The following is a 21576-nucleotide window of genomic DNA, read 5'->3' as shown; positions in this document are numbered from 1 at the left end:
GTAGACTCTAGGTGGCCCACAGGGCAGGGTGCTGTGTAAATAAAAGGCAAGACATGTATGTTAAAGTTTTTCATGTCCTGGTAGTGAAAAACTCCCAAATTTGTTTCTCACTTCTGGGAGGCCTTACCCTCCCATTGAATAACATTGGGGCTTCCTTATTACATTTAATAGGCTGTAATTCCTAATTGAGAGGAAGAAGATATGTCATGTTTGGTTCCTATGGAATTGTAATGATAAACCCTCTTTAATGGTAAAGTCGGATTATTCATTGCAATTTTGAAAATGGCACTTTTAGAAAGTTGGCATGTTCATGCCCTTAGCCCTTTTTGCCTGCAGCCTGTCTTGGGTCACAAGTCCTGATATTCCAAAAACTTCAAAGAACCATTCCACAAACTTCTCCCAGCTTCCAGGAGAAGGGCACTGGGGTATAAGAATTGGGCCTTCAGACCCACTCTTCAGTTTACCTTTGGACCTGTGGAGGGACTCAGAGGACTGCATGCTGCTGTGATCTGCTGTGCACTCTGTAAAACTGGAAAGGCTGTCCTGTTGCCTGTAGCCTGCCTAGAACTCCTAGGGCCAGTCCTGCAGTTGAGCCCTGCATCTACACCTGCACCCAGGACTATCAGACGTTACTCCCAGGGCTTGTTTGTTGGCCTCCTATTCATGGCACAGGGATACAACAGGCTACCACCATCTTAAACCCACACTTAACCCAACCCGAGTGAATCCTAAACCCCCAAATGGTCTCCATACACTCCTGGACCCTTGGTTGTGGTGCTAAAGGTGCCCACATGGCCATTTTCCAAAAAAAGGACTTAGGCTAAATTTGACCAAAAAATTCTCAGAGAACCAGGAGGAGATCAGGACCAACTTGATCACCTATCTGCTTGAGGTGCATCACCGGTTGGATTGACTTTGCAACTTCTACCGCTATGTTCTTCTCTGCAGCAAATCCGTTTCAGAGGTCCTTCGACAAAGGGGTGTCCGACTTCATGGAGCAGTCTTTGGCTACAGTGTTCTGCTTCATATCGCTGGAGATTTTCGACTTCCATTTTACCGACAAGCCCCAGGGTAAAATTCTTCACCATGGGTTTGCATCATGTCTTCCAACATTTGATGACTATGCTCCCTCCGACGACACTCCTGCAGCCTTAACCCGCTGAACTGCTACCTTCTCAGACATTTTTCTCTTTAAAAATGTTTACATCCAAAGGTAAGCTCTTAATGGGCCCAATCCACTTCTTGTATCCAAACCTCGCTCCATCACAATTGACATTAACATCTGACTTACTCAATCTTGTGCGACCAGATATCCGGGGTTGGCGCTTTTATCTTTTAGGCACTGTTTTGAACCTTAAACTTTAAAAATTCTTAACTCTGGTTCAACTGATTAGATTATTTTTGTTTTGGAGTCATTTAATTTATTAAAGTGTACTCTATTTTTCTAAATTGGTTTCAGATTTTTATTGTGTTGAGTTTTCCCTTTATTACTGTTTGTGTGCTGCATAAATACCTTACTTGTTTCCTCTAAGTTAAGCCTGACTGCTTTTAGCTATCCAGGGTTGAGTGTAAGTTAATTTGATGACTTTTTGTGGTTCAGCCTGCAAGGGATTGTGGCTGTTGCTTGACCAGGGCTCACACCCTGGTGAACTAACAACCCAATTTCCACACTGATGGTTGATAGTTGGTTTAGTACTGTTATTTACTGCGCTTGCAGGGGCAATGGGCGGGTGCAAGCTTCATTGGCCTCCTGACGAAGGCTCTTGCACATTCTTTTTTTTTTTTTTTTACAAATTAAGCACTGGTTGCTCCTCTGAAGAGGTGTACACACTGGCATAGCAAGGGCACCATGGATGCAGTCAGTGGAAGTGGATGTACAGTTCTCAGATCTAGTAGCTTAAACAGCTATAATTAGGAAATAGTGGTGTCCACACATCCCATACCTTGGTGTCATTGCACCTGCTGCACTATTGATAGATACGCTCCAGTTGGTACATCTTGGACGTGAAACCATGAACTCATCCATTGAGCAGCACAGTACGACACATCTGACAGTGCCAGACTAACCGAAATTCCAGTCTAACACTTTAGTAACTCACTTTCAAGGTGAACGAAACTCCAGCATGACCACCATTAACCTTCACTCACCCTGGGATGCACTGACACATAGGCCCTCATTTATGAGGCCCTACCAACAAACTTCGCCACCGGAACATCATTTTTTTAACATTCTGCTGGCACACTGTGCCAGCCCATATTTACAAAGCCACGCAGAGCCACCTAGTTTTGCTTTTCATGGCCTTGTAAATATGGACCCCTTTCGCGCATAACACTGCCTGAAAGCGGCGTTCCATGGGTGTTGCTTGGGGTTTTCCCACGCAACACCCATGGAGCCCGAAGGAATAAGATGCATTCACAGATTTACAAGTCTGGGGATGCGTCAGATTCCGAGAATGACACAACAGGGAGAAATATCTTTATTTCTCCTCATTTTTACCTCTTTCTATGTGTGCTGCATTCAGCACACATAGACGGAGGTGAACACCTCTTATGATTGTTTTTGTGCAGGACGGTGTCCCTTCCTGTACAAAAACAATCATCCCCGCATTGCAGGCATCCTTGTACCATGGTGCAAGGGTGCCAGTGTTGGTGCTAGGCAGCAATTTGTGCACCAGAGCAGGGGTAGAGGACAGAAATTTGCTGTTTTTGTAGATACGGTGCATTTCTGCCCTTTCCTGGTGGCACAGCAAGGCACTTACAGTGCCACCCTGCGCCAGGGGCCTCGTAAATGAGGCTCATAGTGCGTCAAAGACTCATCTTACTGGGGGCTAGTAGTGCAAAAATAGCACCTTTCTTTCGTGCAGTACTCCGCCCCCACCCTTAGATGGAATTAATACAAAGCAAGTCGTTTGTCCCCAAACAATGGGTCACACTTTTTTCCGCCATTTTCTGTGAAGAAATAAAAATAAGAATTTTCTACTAATATTATCTAGAACAAAACATTGCAAATTTCGCGTAATCCTTTCCCTTTATTCTTTACTCTTGTTTTTCAAAATGACTACGAACGTGCCTACATTAATCTTTCTAGTTGGTGAAATCTAGGCTTTGTTTTACGTCGATGCAACTTGAGCTGACTAACACACTTGATTTTAGGTGGGGCTGAGACACTGTTTACCTGTCAGCCGGCTTCTTGCAATTACCACAATAATCAATAAAATGCACAAAGGTTTGGGCAGAACTCCCTGCCTTTGATAAAGAGTGAAGAAAGAAGTGGCCAGGTTGAGAATACAGAGCTTGACTGTCAGGGCTAGACCAGGCTAAGTACTGTCGTAAGCAGGGGTTCTACCTTCTGACCACAGAGCATGTTTCCAAGGAGAGTGTAAGGAGAAGCTAGGGTTCAGTGGTGGTGGTGGGGGCGGGTGCGAAAGGAAGGAAGCCTTCTTAAGGGAGGGACACATGACTAATGATGAGCTGTGCACACTGAATACGTGTGGGTTTCAAGTAAAATATAGCTACACGTGTCTCACAGTTATTCCAAAAAGCGAAGAAGGACTTTCGTCTGTCAGTGCTACCCTCATACAGTACTTAAGTCGTGTAGTACCAGGCTAGTTGTGGCCAGCTAGCCTAGCCTTCTCCCAGTTAATTGTCGGATGTCTTTGTGCATTGAGATATTCCTCCCTGTTTGTGCTCTAGCGCGTTAGGCGAAGGTCTCTTCAAGAAGGCCTGCATGAATAGAGCAAAGGTAATAACAGAACCTCACATGTCACATTGCTTAACCTGTTTTTGTTGAACGGTACTTCAAACGTCCCTGTGTCAGATCTGTACAGACTGGGAGTTCACAGCGGTCTTGTAGAAATGCTTAATGTTTTAAATGTTTCTTTGATTTTCGGCCAACATAACTCTCTGCACCGTCAGTGCTAAATGCTTACTGGATTTCCGACACGCTGAACTGATTTTAAAGAGGGTTGGATTTTGAAGGAAAGCCCCTGTTGTGAAATCTTATCTTTTTTTGTGTTTGCTTTGCTCCCACGACTTTCTCTGCAGATCACGTACACCTGTGAAACGGGAAAGCAGTACGAGCACCTTGGAAAATGCTGCATGAAATGTGAACCAGGTAAATTAGTATTTTACGAAAATGTTGCTTACTCGTTTAACACACACTTCGATGCTGCATAGATGCAGAATAGGTAGATTTGTCTGCTTGTGTAAAAATGATTTTTGTAATTTTTGTGTAGATCATTTTTTACCACATAAAAAAAAACGTTTTTCATAAAAATTATTCCACAACAAACAAGACGCCCATATTACCCAAGTTAATTGTACTCCGGGAAATACGGCTTTGACTGCTCAGCCCACAAGCACCCTTCGCCCTGGGAGCTCTTATTTGTATAAAGTCAGGTGTGAGTACTGTCGTCCAGTGTTTGTCGTTTGCATTTTGTTGGGACGGGGACAGTAAAGTAGTATGATCCAGAACGCAAAGAAAGACCAGAAAGGAAGGAGATACTCACACCTGAAATCAACATGATAACTAGTCTAAGCCACAGATTCAGCATTTTCCTGATAATGTCCCTCTGGTGGTAAGGGCTAGTGACACATCTGCTAGGTTTTCCAGGTGCATGCATGACTTGCTGCTCTCGTCCAGGTTTTTTTTCTTTGCATTCTGGGACCTGTAGTCTTGATTTCATAATGTGGTATACACGATTACAAGTCACAGAATGGGAACAAACCTCTACTGGATAGTCACACATGGACTTGTTAAAATCGTCTGGGATGGGTGGGGGCCACCTGACAGTTCTGGGGACTGAGGGCCAGATGTATCAAGAATCCACTTTGCTATTCTCTAGTAGCGATTTTTAAGAAATCGCTATTTCAGAGTCGCAAAATGGTATGTATCATATTTGCGATTCTGTAATAGCGATTTCTTAAAAATCGCAAATAGCGATTCTGAGCCCATTGGCACCTATGGGCCTGTAGGCCCATATTTGCGAATTTTTTGCATTTCCAAAATTACTAATTCCTAACTGGAATTCTCAGCTTGGGAAATGCAAAACCCCAGGGTGCTGGGGGCCTAATGCCCCCTCTGCTGCCCCCCCAAAAATTATATAAGGACATGTAAGGCGCACACATGCCAAAGGGGCATGTGTGCGTAACATGCCAATTTTTACAAATGCATTTTTAATGCATTTTTTAAATTTGCACATGGTTACCACCAAGTTTGTATTTGGTGGTAGTTGTGATTCCTTAATGCCCAATTTGCATTAAGGAAAAGCTTGATACATGTGCTTAAGAAATCGCAAATAAGGTTTCCTTATGTGCAATTTCTTATTTAGAGAATCGCAATTTGGATTCTCTAAATGGGTCGCAATTTTAAGAAATACCTATTTTAGCTATTCCTTAAAATTGCATAGCGAATGTCTTTCATACACAATGAAAGGCATTTTTGCATTCGCAAACGGCCATTCGCACCACTTGCGAATGCAAAAACGCTTGATACATCTGGCCCTGAGTTTCTACTTTGTAAGCCTCAGTGGTAAGATGATTGCAGGCCGGACTCAATAACGTTTTCTCCGATAACCATCACCCTACAGTCTGCAAACACGTGGTATAAATCCCTTCTGATTGCAACGACGGCACATTTCCAACGACACCCAATCATTGCCTGGCCACCGACCAGGCCATGGCCAATCCACATAGCTACCAACTGACTCCATGTCTTGTGAACCTGCAAATCCCAGCATTCAGAATGATCCTGACTGAAAGCCAGGACTGGCTTAAGGTGTTCCACTTTCTGCAACAAAATGCACATGACACGGACTCATTTGTCTTCTACACCTGTTCACTGCCACAGGTGATGGCAAGCCTAACACCCTTTATACCTCATAAAGGAAATCAGTTGAACTGACACAATCGGGCAAAATGCGCTCGGCCAAAGAAGATACAAGATATTAGCCCTTCAATAGACCTGGTTAATAGAACCACTGCAGTTGCCAGGCTATACCCTCTATCAAGTTGAAGCCCCAAGATCGTACCAGTTTGGGAGACCTAGGGGAGGACTGGCTGTATATGTGTTAAATATCTATTCAGAGCATCTGCTTTCCCAATCTCAAGGTTTTCAAATAATCAGGTTTAGTTCGTGGAAGGCCCACCCAGCAACCACAGCAATATTCATCAAAGTATACGCGCACCCCAATGCCCAGGAAAAGTGTACTTTATTTAAGAATTAATTTCCACAATAACTAAAATAAGGCTTTTCAACTCCTTCTGGGAAATAATAGTGATGGGCGACTTTAACTTTAATTTAATATACACACCAGTCACAGAAGAGCAATTAGAAGTAGAAAACACCATTTGAGTGGTGCCCCCCACCCTCCAGTCTGTCTCCATACACAAACACTGTGATCTTAATGAGCAAAGATTGGTTGCTGCTCTAGAGAACCTAGGCTTCAGAGTGATAAATGGCGGACTCCTAGATGATGTCCCTCCAAAATATACATACCATAGCGGCAGCTCTCGTTCAGTACTGGACTACACAATTCTTGCTTTTTCCTTGCTGCAGCACCTGAGGAAATACATTATTAAATTTACAACATGAAGTGAGCAGCCATACCAGCACCTGGAAATGGGTATTAATCCTCCAAGGCATATGAGTATACTCACCAATAAAGGCTTACTGAAAACAATAATTCCGAAATGCATGCGGTGGACAAACAACTCACTACCAACCCTGTCCAGTCGTGCATAGAAAATCTTTCAGTCTTGCAACACAATCAACCACCTCCAAATTGAGGTTTGGTCAGAATGTACTAGGAAACTGCTAGCACACACACCCACATTAACCCATGTACGTAGGCCAGTGGAAAAGTGGGCAGTAAATCTTCCAAGAACAGCGCATGCCGTGAAAAAGGACTTAAGAGAATTAATCAGGTGTGCAAGACACCCCAATGCTCCAAAACAGCTATGGGAGGGCATAAAAAAACAGAGGAAGCAATATAAAACATGTCTGGAAAAACAGGAGAAAGCAGTCAGAGGCATTTTAGACGAAAATCCTCTTTACGACTAAACAAACCGACACAAGAGCATTGTGGGAAACCATAAATGGCATCACTTATGTGGCAAGGGTTATAAATAACTCAAGTGCCTCGGAGGAAGCCTTGGTTGCGCATCTAACTAAACAGTCTCCATAGGAACTCCCATTGATCAACTGGATTGGGATAGCAGTTGCTATGCAGTGGATAATGAAGTAAAAACACTGACAGCCACACAGAAACACGCTCAGGTAACTTATACCTTACTTCTAATGACCTATCTAGATGCATTATGCATGAGATGCACAATGATTATCCATCTAGATCATTTTATTCATATTATTCCCCCCTTATGGTTGCCAAAGTAATTAGGGCTGGGAGAAAAGACGGAGCACCAGGCCAAATGGTATTCCACTGGCAATTTTCAAACAGGAACCCTAATATTGTGCACCTCATCTGTCTGCACTGTTTGGAGACACTGCCCTGACAGGCACAGTTCCCAGCAGTTGGAGAGGGTCAGTTATAAACCTGATTTCTAAAGGTGGTGATTGCTCAAATCCATTCAACTACAGGTTGATTGCGCTTATAGACTCTGAAGCAAAATATTACACATCATTCCTTTTGGAAGACCTGATCGACTGGTCAAGTAAAACAATATAGTCCCATTCAATCAGATGGGGTCCCGAAGAGGGTTCAGGACCACCACAAACATCCTAGCAGACAGGTGCAAGTGCTTGCGGAAGAAGCTGTATTTATGCTGCACTGACTTCAAAGCAGTCTCCCAGACAGAATGCTTTGAGCCATTGAGTTGTTAGACATGGTCCACCTGGATGCAAGTTGATTTTGCTGATGGCACAAGAGTATCAAGGAGAAACCCAAAAGAAGTCAGCCTTAAGCAAGGTTGCGACTTAGCTCCTCACCTATTCCATCTGTTCATGTCAGATCTGTCAGCAAGATTGGATCAGGTAAACTCTCATCCACTTCGTCTGAGTATCCTAAGTTTGACACACCTTTACTATGCAGACAACATTGTCCTATTTAGTCAAACGAGAGTGGGTCTCCAAAGATCACTGAAAGAACTAGCTGACTATGTCAAGACAAACAACTTAAAGGTTACCGCAATGAAAACGAAAATAATGTTAATCTTGAATGGCCAATGCCCTCCTCTAAATATCAAGTTTGGCAACGAAAAGTTTGAGGAGGTTCAAAGCTATAAATATCTGGGACTTTATATAGACAACAGATTCGCCATCCAACCAAATTTGCAGTATGTCATCAAGAAAGATAATGCTTTGATCCATGCCTTCTGTGTACTAGCAAAGAAGCTGGAAGGTCTCTCTTGCAAGCCATTACAAGCGGTCATGTCAGCTAAATTCTTACTAACAGTGGCGTACTCAAGCGTTGTCATGCACGGAAAAGACGCCATAGTCAGATAGGCTGCTAGTATATATGTACAAAAGAGTATTTGGCCTCTCTGAAAGTGCTTCACCTGCCCAAGTACACCTGGAATTTGGCCTTATGCATCAAGCTCTGGTAGGAGTTACAACTCAATAAAAACATGGTATAAGATCTGGTCAAACCGGGGCAATACATTAAATAATACCATTTGGCAGGCATTGGCTACGGACGATCAATCCACCCGTAGTAAATATCTGCGAATGGCACTGAAAACAACTAATACAATTGACCTGTTGAACAAAAACCTCCCATTTTCATTGTGTTGTCAAATAATAAATAAAATCCCTAAAGTGCAATCTCTCCTAGACAATAAAAAAAGGCTGATCAAATGCTCCCATGTCTGGATGATCTTGCAATCATATGGTGCATTGACACCGGCCACATATTTAAGCACAAAGTTTTCAGAACATTTGAAGAGGAAACTGATGGCAACCTGATTCAGTATTCTTCCATCCCTGGCTGACCAACCCACCTGGAAATACAAGGGCCCAACTACATGTATATTATGCAGTGTTGCAAAAAAGTATTTTAATCATCTGGTTTGCTTTTGCCTGATGTTGAAAGCGTGTCCGTGTTTCCTTATTGAAAAGCAATCTTATTGTAAGGGGCATTCAGACTTGTAGAATGGCTATAATAAAAGGACTTGATCTAGCAGATCCACAGTGCAACTGTAAATTGATGAAATTCATAAAACCATGTTAGAATTTAATCCAACAGGTTCCCACAGATTGATTGGATCACCAGACCCCAGCACATGAGACTCTCTTTATTAATCAGATTATCTTTGCATCAGGCCCACAGCCTAACAGCAGATTGATGAAATCAGTAAAATTACGTGAGAATTTATTCCGGCGGCTTTCCCCAAGACTGATTAGATCATCAGACTTCAGCATGTGAAGCCCTCCTTATTAAACAAATTATCTTTGACATAATTCGGAGATCCCCTGAAACCTTTTAGTTGATATACACTGCAGGTTTATTTTACTGAGGAGTGGATCTCCAGTGGTGCTTTTAATGTACCTGAAGAGGGGGTTTCTAATGATGATTTTTGCTGATTTTAAATCAATTTAGATATTTACTTTATTAATTGAGCTTACTGTCATTTAGGTACAGTCTTTTAGCATTGTTTTTATTTTTTTATGGTTTTTGTTAACCTAAACAATAAAGTATTTTTGTACCTTTGTACATCTCCCCAAATACAGTCAATCTTTACACATTGCTCGAAATATGACAAAAAACACCTAGGCACACAATTTTAAAATTAATCTAGACGAAATATTTAAAATTATTCTTGAAGCTAGAGATTGTTATGAAGTTCCGTCAAGCAAGTGGTTGCAGGATGTTACTATGAATTCTCCATAGTGTTCAAATCTGGTGCTCTCTGCATTAGAACTGTATAGACTATATGCACTCTGGTGTACATCGGTATTCAGTAAGTGTTTTAGAGCAGTAGTGAGGTAGGCGTTATTGTCATGCCCCCGAATCCTAAAAAGAAACATAACGGGCCTCTGTTTTTAATGTGGAAGATAAATCTCATCCATAGTCATATTCTCTAATTTTACTGGATCCAGCCCCGTAAAGTTGGAGCCAAAATATTATATGACAGGCTTACTCTTAGAGCTAAGTCCAGCAGCACCCATAAGTATTAGTGTTACCTCTCTTAGGGCCAGATGTAGTAAACTAACATTTTGCGACTTGCAAATTGCGAGTCTGACCGACTCGCAATTTGCAACTTGCAAAATGGGATGCAGAAAGGTGTCTCAGACACCTTCTGCGACTCGCTATGGGGTCTCAAAGACCCATTCATCAATATTCATGAGGTGGGTCGCAGTTTGCGACCCCATAGCGAGTCCCTGCACTCACAGGGATGGTGGCCTGCTGTAGTCAGCAGACCTCCATGTCTGTGACTGCTTTTTCAATAAAGCAGTTTTTTTTTTCATTTTGCAGCCCGTTTTCCTTAAAGAAAAACGAGTTGCAAAATGAAAAAACTTCCTAAACCATTTGGTTTCGTTCTTTTCAGAGTAGGCAGTGGTCCATAGGACCACTACCTGCTCTGAAAAAATATTTTTATCGGCATTCACAAAGGGGAAGGGGTCCCATGGGGACCCCTTCCCTTTTGCGAATGAGTTACCACCAGTGTGACACTGGTGGTAACTGCGAGTTGGTTTGCAACCGCATTCGTGGTCACAAAGCAACTCAGCATGGTGATGCGGTCGCAAATAGGAAGGGAACACCCCTTCCTATTTGCGAGTCGCATCCCCAAATTTGAGGATGAGCATCGCGTTCAGCCTTTTGCATGCCGCAAACTGCGTTTTTCGCAGTTTGCGACATGCAAAAGGCTTGCTACATCTAGCCCTTAGCCTCCACATATATCCATAAATTGAATGTACTCCATCAATGGCATAATCTGGCATACCAAAATATTACACCTTCATTATTCAGTATAGTAGAGGCAATCCCCACCAAACAATTGGCCAGGGTAAGTCTTGTAAAGGAAATAACCTTATAGTTCAAGGTAATGGCATATGCTTGTATCAAATACAGAAATGCCACACTGCTATTTAGTTTATGAATAGTTGAGCTTCTTCTCATCATGTCCAAAAGCCATCAGGGTCCACATAAAAGGTGTAAACCTGCTTATGTATCACAATGTCGAATCCTCCAGGTTCCGAATGTAGAAGGCACAAACATTGTCTCTAAATACTGTACAGAAATGGATCACGATTAATAAATAGAAAATCAAAATAGAGGTTTTAATTGAGATTGAATGTTAGAAGTTGATTGGCTAAAAGTTAGAACAGATAAGATCTTGTAAGTACTTAGGTTTTCTATTTAATAACGGATTAAGCTGGGGCCAGTGTTTGAGTCTAAGGAAGGTGAATCTGCTATGTACCTGAACGGTCTTCTCCACTCTCTTTGTTAAACCTACAAAGCGCAAGTTGGCAGTGGTCCAACATACAGACCCTGGTTTGAGTCCTACACCCTGAGAACAGATCGGTAGGATGAAAGTCATTCTTTGGCAACTCCTTTGGCCACAAGGATATTAGTTTTTTTATGGCAAAATCACCTTAAAGTCTTCTGAATAACTATTAGATCACCATAAGAACAATTGCTTGGTACCACCTAGCCCTTATGACACCTACCACTGTGTTGGTGATGAGAGGCCCAGAGGTCATTAAGCACTGTAGAAGTGTGACAGTTCACACATAAGCTTGGTTTTTATATGTCCCTGCTGATAGGAGACTGTCCACAAGCCTTATTCAGATTTTCATCTGAAATTGATATTGTCTCATATTCTAAGCAATATGTTAACTGTTTCTTACTCACTGAACAAACATGAGTTTGGTTTTACCTATCCTCTGCTTTAAAGAATCAATTGGGATATTTATGAGATTTTTCCTATTTCCTCTAGAGGTAACGTTTCATAAAGTTCTGCATGAGGGTTTTTCTTGGGCCTCTGACAGGGCCTGGATCCTCCCTAGTACCTATGATCACCTCTGTGCTATTTGTTGGTACGAAGATGAAATTACCTGACATATACTTCCTTGCTGTTATGGGCAAAGATAGGTGTACAAAAGATTGCTAAAGCAGTTATCCTGGTAAGGAATTGCCCACCTCCTGATCAAAAGTAAATCAGTGGTAAATTCTCACTAGAATCTTTATGATAAAAGGTATAAATTCTTCCATCACATAGACTTTCTCTGGATCTCACATGTGAAAAAGATGCTTCTTTAGCTGAAAATAACATGAACTATATAAGTTTGAGTTACGTTTTGGCATGATTGAGCAAATATATATTGGAAAAAGCTGATATATAGTGATAATTTGTGTGTTAATTTGTGTCAGTGAAATAAAATAGCTATGTTGTTTTACGAGTTTTATAACCTAAAATATGCAAACGTTATGACTTTTCAAAAACATCCAGAATAATGTCAACAAGATAAATTCACATATAATTAATTTACTTGTAACTAATTTTCACAGTCAGTGGTGTCCCATAAATTTTGGCATTAATCAAGCCTCCCTGGACCTGATTTGAACGCCATTGTGTAAAATAGCTGGAAATACATATAATCAAATTGCGCAATCTATGGTCTTCACCTAAGCATCAGACACCATAAAGGTCGCTCCTATGCTGAGAGGCCATAAAGACCGCCCCTTTGTTGAGGACTGACCACGATGCATGCCTCTTTTTGACAAAGTGGCTACACTGTTCATTTTCCATAGTGTTGTGAAAAGACTTAGTACCACAAAGCTATTGCTGAAGACTCTACTGCTCTTCTATACTCTTGGTAAAAATGCTATTCGTGTATACAGAGCATACCAAGTTGTAAGCGCCTCTTCTCAGCTCACATTCTTATGCCACTTGTTAGGCTACTACAAGCAAACCTTTTTTGCTTTTTTCCAAGCAGTCTGCCGGATTATGAATGGGACACCATGCGCAGAAAACATCAAGTACTGGTGGTGCCCTGTAGGTGGTCAGGGCCAGTAAGTTCCATCTGGCAGTCCCAGGGGCTGCTTTGTGTGCATGGGTAGCATTACCTCCACAACAGTACTGGAGAAATGTGTTGAAGCATAACCTTTGAATCTGTGAACTAGAGTGTAGGCAAGCCTTAACCTTCTAATATTCTCCAATAAAGCAGATGGAGCAGGACAAGGAATGTCATTTGAATTGAAATGCTTCCCCGCACCCTGCCTAATTTAGAGATGAGTACAACAACAGTTATTTATTAACTATATATAAAGTATATCGAAAACTACTAATTTATATCTCTCAACACATTTGTATAGCTTTGGGGGCCTGAAATAGTCTGAATTGCCACATTTGTTGGAGTGCGATGGTTAGGAGTGTTGGTATTGTCATTGGCAGCACTGGTAGGGGCATTGGGAATTGCAGGCTGCAGTGACCTCCTGACAGGAACCCTGGCACTAATTTAATTACAAATTAAGCATTGCCTGGAGCTGTATACACAGCATACTCCATAGAGTGAATATTACTCACCATGGACTTGTGGGATGTGACTGACTGAATCATTGACTTACTACATTTATTACATGCACACTAGTCTGAATGTGAGTTGCATTACCTAAAATATGTATTCCTTAGGATCTTTTTTGAAGATTGACAGTGACTCAGAAGAGGGAAATTCAAGTGGAAGGATTTTCCCAAACTGACCCTAAATAGAGAATAACACCCTACTCACACTTCATAAAGCACAGCTAGGGTCATGGAACCAACAGTATTTTATGGTAAAGGCTTCCAAGATTAGGGATGTAGGTCTTCATTCTTATGCTAGATTATGGACGCCTATGTTAACTGTGCAACTCGGTTTAACATTAATGCAATTTTGAGCTGCTAGCCTACAGAATTTGGGCACAAGGAATGTAATTGCTTGTAACGGACCCATAATGAGGCAATAATCTGCATTTCGTGCTCTCTGTTATCCACAAATGTAGGAGACATTCAACCCCCCCCACACACACACGCACTCTCCCCCCTGTTTTGGTCTCTCGAGATTGCTCAGTGTTTTGGAGGCTGAGAACAAGAATGCAATAGGAAGGAGGAAGGAACACAGCCTGAAACAGAATATTTCCACTGAAATAGGGCAAATGGAGTAAAAGAGTATTGTTAAATATTTACTTTTAGCGATGTAGATATGGTAAAACAGATGATTAAGGGTCTTATTTAAAGTTCAGAGGAAAATTAAATCAATCCAATTTCGGGAGGGACTCTCAGTGTAGAATTCACCAGATGGATTTAATCCATAATATTGTTCCTGGTGGGCAAATTGGTAGATTTTACTGCACAGTTTTTATGTGTAGTTCTTGCTACAAAGTGGAGGATTTTCTGTCCCCTCCAAACATTGAATATGGATCTTAATATTTTCCTTATGGTTGAGTAACATTACATTTTTTACAAAATTACCATAGGGAGTATCAATTTACTAATGTAAAATACAATGTTACAATGGCTGCTTTATCTATGTAGTCAGCTAATTCCATTCCCTGTATATTTTAGGGGGAAAATCACATGCATTTGTGATTCATACTTGCAGATTAAACATTTTCATGATTATACACAAACTGACATTTGGTGAAATGTGCATTGCAATGATAGGGAGAAGCCTGATATCCCTCTATAGGTCACGTTTTTCCTGAGAACTAACAGCTCCAAAAGATGATGAGACACTTTTCATGTCTGAGTCAATGTGGAAAATTCAAGCTGAAGCAAGCTTTTGCCCTTATGCACCATTCACAGCGTCTGTCCTCGCTGAGCTCACCTAGTTAAGAGACAAGATAACGTTTTTAAAAACGTATCCGCAATTTATTTGAAAATCATTAACATTGTCAGAGAGAATCGTTGTCAAATTTGATAAAATATTTTGAAATACTGCCTCAGGCTTTTTTTTTAAATTTATACATTTTAATGGAGTATCAAAAAATCATAGAAACAGAGCATAATTGTTTATACATTCAAGGAGTACATCAAAGTTACCCACATAACAACACATGTCTAAAACTCTGGTCTGTAAACTGATCGCCTGGATGATTGAGGATATGCCCTGAGAGGCACCTGGCCCTACAATAGAGGTAAAAATACGGGTCTTGTAAAGAGCTTGATGATGCTAAAAGCCTCCATTTATGAGGTGCTAGTAAGCCGTAGTTGGCTACAAAACATTATTTTCTCCATGTATATTGAGAGCCAGAGATATATCAGAATACCTGGATGCCCCAGCCCTTTTAAATCTTGCCAGCCAGTAGGTTAGATGCTTATAAAGCAAGAAGCAAGAAAAGGAGAAAAGGGATGGGCTACGGGAGGGGAGAGAGAAGGAGAGAAAGGTAGAGGAGAGATATTTATGTTTCTTTGGGAGGATGTAAGACGACTGACCTAGGGTAGTGCCCACCATCCACTGAGTCTCAGAGGACAGGAAGATAATTGTAATTGTATTTATATAGCGCTTACTACCCCTGACGAGGTTTTGAAGTGCTTTTTGGCGAGTATCACACTACCCCAGAACCCAAAAGGACTGGTGGTGGATTAGTATTGGGAAATATGAGTTAATTTGAGCTGTGGACATGTGAGTCTGTTAATTTGACTATATAGAATAATGGAGGGATAGAAGAGGGAAGAATCTAGAAGGTAGCTATTCACATGTGATGGATAGTTTATTTCATAGAGAAGGTACACATGGGTATGACCTAAGGAGGTTTGATTTTCAGTATGCTTCTAATGTGGACACATATTGCATGGTATCCAAGTTTATAAGGTATACACCAACTATATTGGAACAGCAGTGCAGTGCCCCACTGAAAACAAGAAGCAAATGTTTGGAATTGCTAGTAATGCAACCACTGCAAAGGAATATCCAGTGGATACCCATACATTGGACCTTTGACAATACCCATCTGCAAAAGAACGTTCCTCCAAATAGCTGACAACCCAATCAGCAGTACTAAAAACACTGTATGTGGAAGTTCATCCAGTCTCCCTGATTCCCAATGACTAGATCCACCTAGAAAAAGGGAAACACAGACAGAACATGCCATGAATCCCTGCAGCCAGTGACATTTTAAGGCATGGGCAAAGTGGGCTCTGGCCCAGAGCCCCAGCCTTTTAGGTGGACGCCTGATAGAGAGTGAGCTCTGTTCTGCAGAGTCTTCCCTGATGATCTTGAATAAGTCTTAAACAGATTGTTTTAAGAACCTTTTTCCTTTAATTTATTTTTAATGTGGGTGATGTGTGAGAGTCTTTTACTGACATTTTGCAGTGGGGTCCCCTTCAGCATATCTTGCAGGGGGGGGCCCTCAGGTTTTGACACGCCACTGACTCTGCAGCAGGTGCTTTTAAATTGTAACTTATTTCTCAACAGAGTTCCCCCCCGTGAGGTCAGTGCCCCCTCGAGGTCAGTGCCTGTTGCAGCTGCACCTGTCGCACTGCCCAAAAGCCGGGTCTCTTAAGAATGACGCAGTGAAGTGCAAGTTTAATTTTAGGATTCGCAATGGAAAGTGGAGGAGAAAAAGCCATTCGACTTGGCATGCTGACTAGAAGATTCATGGTGCACTGAAGCACTGGCACATCCCAATATACAGTTTACTGAAGTCGATGTGCCAGAAAATGAATGTGTTCAGGAGGCTTATTCTTTGTAATTATTTACATCAGTCAGTTATTATTAACATTCAAAAATGCATAAATGCAAAAAACATTAGACAGTGCAACAGTGTAAAATGAATATAACTTTTACAAAAATGCAAGAGATATCATGATAAAAACTAGAAACATGTATGCAGTATTTAAATTGTCAATGTAGGACTCAAAAACTTGATTAAGTTTAGCAATATGTCCTTGAAATAAATAAGTGAGCCATTCTGCAAGTGCCCAGGCCAATGTATCTTTCAATTCATCATCCTCTGTCTGACACAGATAGTTAATCCTTTAACTCCCAAAACATCTGACAAACTTCTGAAAGTTTACTCTTGCATGGCCAGCCACTAGTAACAAATTTCCTTGCCTCACACAGCTCGCCATATTTTGCTGATGGCTTCACAGTCATTGTTCACGGTTGCCTATCAGTATTCATCCCAGTCACTGGAACTAATGCCCTTTCAGGACATTGGAGAACTATTAAGGTAACCTGTGACCCTATTTCTAACCCCCAGCAAATAGTCAACATCATAAGTGTAATCTAGGTGTTTTAGGGATATTCTAGCAATCTGAGGAATAGCCTCAGAGTTCCTTTGGTAGTCAAAACTAAACCGATGTCCTATGGAAAACCTTGTTCCCCACAAATACTGGATACACTTCTCAATGGCCCAAACACATGCTAACATTTCCCTCTCGATTACTGAATCCTTTTCTTCATTAGAGGATAAGGATGTAGATGCAAAAGACACAGTACCCTTCACTCCCTTTCCTGATGTCTCAACACCACACCCAATCCTTTACCACTCGCATCTGTTGTCAGAATGCTGCGGGAAGACACACTGAATCCTTGTATAGGGACAGGAGTACAAATCTCCTCATTATTATTATCAAAAACTTTTGTAGTTCCACATTCCAAACATATTCCTGTCTATCCTTCAAAAATTGCCTTAACCTGTATGTTTTCTCAGCAATTATACTTACAAGTTCAGAATACAATTTAGCTAGTCCAGTGCAAGACCTCACACCCTCATTGCAGGTGGGTTCAGGAGCATCCATTATAGACTCCACAATATCCTTCTTGGGTGAAATACCAGTTTCACTAACTTCATGTCCTAAGTAAGTAATTGATCTCACATTACATTTTTTCCATTAATCAGCCAACCCAACCTCAGCTAACTTTTTCAGAACTGTTCTTAGTCTCTTGTTATGTTCTCATGTATTTCTGCCTGTGACCAAAATGTCATCCTAAAAATGTCACTCCCATAATGTCCTTGAACAACTTGTGCATCAGTTTTTTTGAATACAGTTGCTGCAGAGGCCAACCCAAAGGCATATGCACATACCTGTAACAAGCAAAAAGTTGATGAAAGTAGTCAAATTTTTACTAGAGGGGTGGAGCGGTATTTGATGATAAGCTGAGGTAAGGTCTTAGAAAACTACTTCAGGCCCTTAGTTTTAGCCAATATCTCAGTGATTTTAGGCAAAAGAAAGTTATCCACCACAATGTTTTTATTTAAGTCCCTCAAGTCTATGCACAATCTGATTTGTCCATTGGCTTTCCTACCTACTATAAGGGGCACTAACCGCTCCGCACACGCTACAGGTTCAGTGAGACCACTTTGTTCCAACTTTTCAAACTTCTTAGCCACTTCCTCTCACATACTCATTGGTGTATTCCTTACCTTATGGTTTGCTGGTTTAGTATTTTCCTTGAGCACAGTCTTGTGCAAAATTCCTTCCAGTTTCCCCACAGTTCCAAATAAGTTGGGAAACTATTTCTTCGCCCTACCTTCAATTCCAGATTCTGAATCATTTATAAACAAAGCCTGTTCCCTACAGCTGGGGCCCTTTGATCTATCCAACGTAGCACAGAAGGACTTTTTTTCCCCACATACAACTTTCTTACTTTCCTCCTCCCTTTAAATTCAAAATTGAAGGTCCTTAATCCCACCATGGTGAGGTTTACATGCAAATTTGTCATTCCACCCCATCTTGTCTAAAAAAGTATAAGGCGAACCAGAGTTTGCTTCAATTATTATGTCAACACGCCCAATCTTCATGTTACACCCTGGTTTGTCTTTAGATTTCTGATCTAAATGCAGAATAGGACAGCCAATACATAACACCCACTCATAACTTTCTGCAATCCCTTCTTCAGATTGCTCAGATACCTTAGGTAAATCCTTTCATTTTGTGGAGCAATTTTTTTTCGTAAAGTGACCTATAACCCTGCAGTAAGAACACTTCTCTTTAACAGCAGGACATATTTTATCTCTGGCAAAGGGTTCCTTGCTGCCACATCTATAACAACAATGCAATTTATCCTTCCCTAATTGTTATTCTGTGTGAGTGCAATTGTCATTTTTTGCTTTGGACTCATATTACCCCTTTAGGATTTGAAGATGAAGAACCCACAGAACCTTTACAAACAGTTCCATGTTCTTTACTTGGAGTTGACAGCTGCCTTGGCTCATCTTTTGGACAACTCAGCCTTTTTTACAATAACAAGCATCTCCACTCACCCACAACCTCGCTTGACGGTTCGGATTATTAGTGTGCGTAATAATCTACTCTCTTATACGTTTGTCATGTAGGGCACTAAATATACATAATATAGATAATTTATTAAGAGCAGACACATAATCCTCCAAAGTGTCAAAATGACCTTGTTAGCTCTGGAAAAAAATATACCTGTCTATGGTTGCACACACAGTAGGCTGAGAGTAAAGGTCTGGGTCATCCAAAGCAGGACTTAAAACATCACCCTAGTCCTAGCTTTCTTTTCCATCTGAATATAAATATGCAACCCCTCAGGGCACAACCTATGTAGAAAAACCTTTTCTCCGGGATGGAGAAAAATCCTCAGACCCTTTATCTTCTATGGCAGATAGATAATTATAAAAATATGTCTTCTATTCTAGCCATCTCATTTGTGGCTCGCACAGAAGAGGATTAAGAGGTAGCTTGGGTGTGAGACTAAATGTTTGGGCACACATAGCTAGATGTAAAATACAATATCTTAACCTGAAAACTTACAGCGGAAAAACCCCAAAGAATAGAACATCAAATCAAGGTGAATGCTTCATCACATCCAATAAAACTCTAAGGTGAGCGCATTACCATTGGTGTAAGTTTCTGATAATGTGCCAAATATAGGTGTTCGCAATGTGGAACCCAGTAGGTGTAATAATGCACTTTGTGTAAGTGCGCTCACTGAGAGCGAGTCCAAAATACAACACATCAGTTCAATGGTACAGCGCAACCCAATCCAAAATGGCCATGGCATAGAACCTGTTGAGTGACCTCGCTCGGGTGGTCTGGTGAGTGTGTGAAGGATTCCAAAGACAGAATATGAGGGCACACATCAGGTCACGTGGGCAAGAAGGCTTGTGGCAACAGCAGGCTTGTGGCAACAGCACAGGAGCTCCAGATGGTGTGTGCCCAAGCACATCAATATCGTAACTCCTTTTTAATAGACAGACCCTCACCAAAACAGCAAGAAAGGATGCAGCATGCGGTTGTAGCATGTTTAGGTGTGGACCCAAGGGCATTGCATCTCTGCTTATGCTGGGCAGCTGGAGGAACACTGATAGTGCCGAGGATCAGGGACCCTGTCTGCACACAGCAGGCAAGCTTCTCTTTGCCAAGCTGTGAAGACAACAAGTACACAACGATAAGAGTGAGTAGTTTACTGGAGGGCAGGCACATGTCCTCTTCTCTCACTGAACCCTTCCAAATTACTAACAATTGTGACTGTCAGTTATCTCCAAACACTCTAGAGCCCTTCTCAAGTTCCATAACAAGTAGAACTCTAACACCACAATTACAATTAAGAGGCTACTCATAATGAGTGACATTTGCTCTTGCAAGCCTCTGGCTGATCAACAGCAGTTTTGCTCTGGACTATTTATCTATCCTCTTGAATGAAAAAATGCCAACGCTGCGATGACAAAATAGGCAACATACATTTTTGTGTCTGAAAGATTTTTCAATGAGTCAGCTTGTTTTATAGCCACAGTATAATGTAATTTATCCACAGATATAGCTTAAGTTTCCAAAAAAGATGAGAAGAAGTTGCACATAGTATGCAGGATTCTAGCTGGCCTCATGGAGCTTCTTGGAACAAACTGGCACCCTGGGCAGTGATCAGTGACTTACCATTAAACCTGTTAGTCATGTAGCATTCAGGCACTGAGTATCAGAATAAATAAAGTGTGCAACTGATGCTAGCAAAAGATAAATGACAATATAATGAAAGTGCGTTAGGTAGGAGATGTGGTCTGTCACTTCATCCCCAGGTGCTCAACCTCGCCACCTGCCAGAACTGACTTTTAGAAGAGCGAATGCTGTGTCATCGGCAATAGTAGGTTGCCTTTGGTCTAAGTACAGGGCTCAATTTGATACACATACCATTACTGTTTCTTCTGACTTTTACTTCCACTGATGAGATATTATGGTGGCCATATCTCCAATCAGGAACGGATGTAATAAATTACAGATCACCTCACCTTCCTGGAAGAAGTTGGTCCAGGTGATCATAGGGTCTCATAATCCCCTAAAGACAAGGTACATCCTCTTGTGGAGTGCCATAGAGGTTCTACTACTGTTCCTTTTGTTCAGAGTATAGTTATTCTCTGTTGATCACACAACTTCATATCCATATCTTAGTCATGCTGCCTTATGGCACACCCCCTTATGGGATGTACTTCTGCTCTCTTTCTTCAGCATATAGTTTATGTCATACACATGCATATGCAAGGCTTTATCCGGCTGCCTTTTGGAAAATTGTCAAAAATAAGTAATCCTGGCAAGATGGAGCTCACAATTATAATTTATAATGTTATAATGTTGCTGAACTTACTTCAACACTCTTGGGCCTTGGGATTGGAGAGATAACTTTAAATCTTGAAATATCAGTTCACATCCTCATATCAGTGTATTAGGATACTC

At 41.3% G+C, this 21576-nt stretch overlaps 1 protein-coding gene across 1 annotated transcript in view; it reads left to right on the top strand.

Annotated features, from left to right (window-relative positions):
- The window catches only part of TNFRSF11A (TNF receptor superfamily member 11a), a 204193-nt gene that overhangs the window by 91488 nt on the left and 91129 nt on the right, over positions 1–21576 (top strand). Inside the window, exon 2 of the mRNA XM_069219491.1 lies at positions 4045–4114. Coding sequence (XP_069075592.1) covers positions 4045–4114 — 70 coding nt within the window. The remainder of the gene's footprint in view (positions 1–4044; positions 4115–21576) is intronic.

The sequence above is a fragment of the Pleurodeles waltl genome, chromosome 2_2 (genome assembly GCF_031143425.1).
Source record: "Pleurodeles waltl isolate 20211129_DDA chromosome 2_2, aPleWal1.hap1.20221129, whole genome shotgun sequence".
NCBI lineage: Eukaryota > Metazoa > Chordata > Amphibia > Caudata > Salamandridae > Pleurodeles > Pleurodeles waltl.
This window is presented reverse-complemented; position numbering and strand designations above follow the sequence as displayed.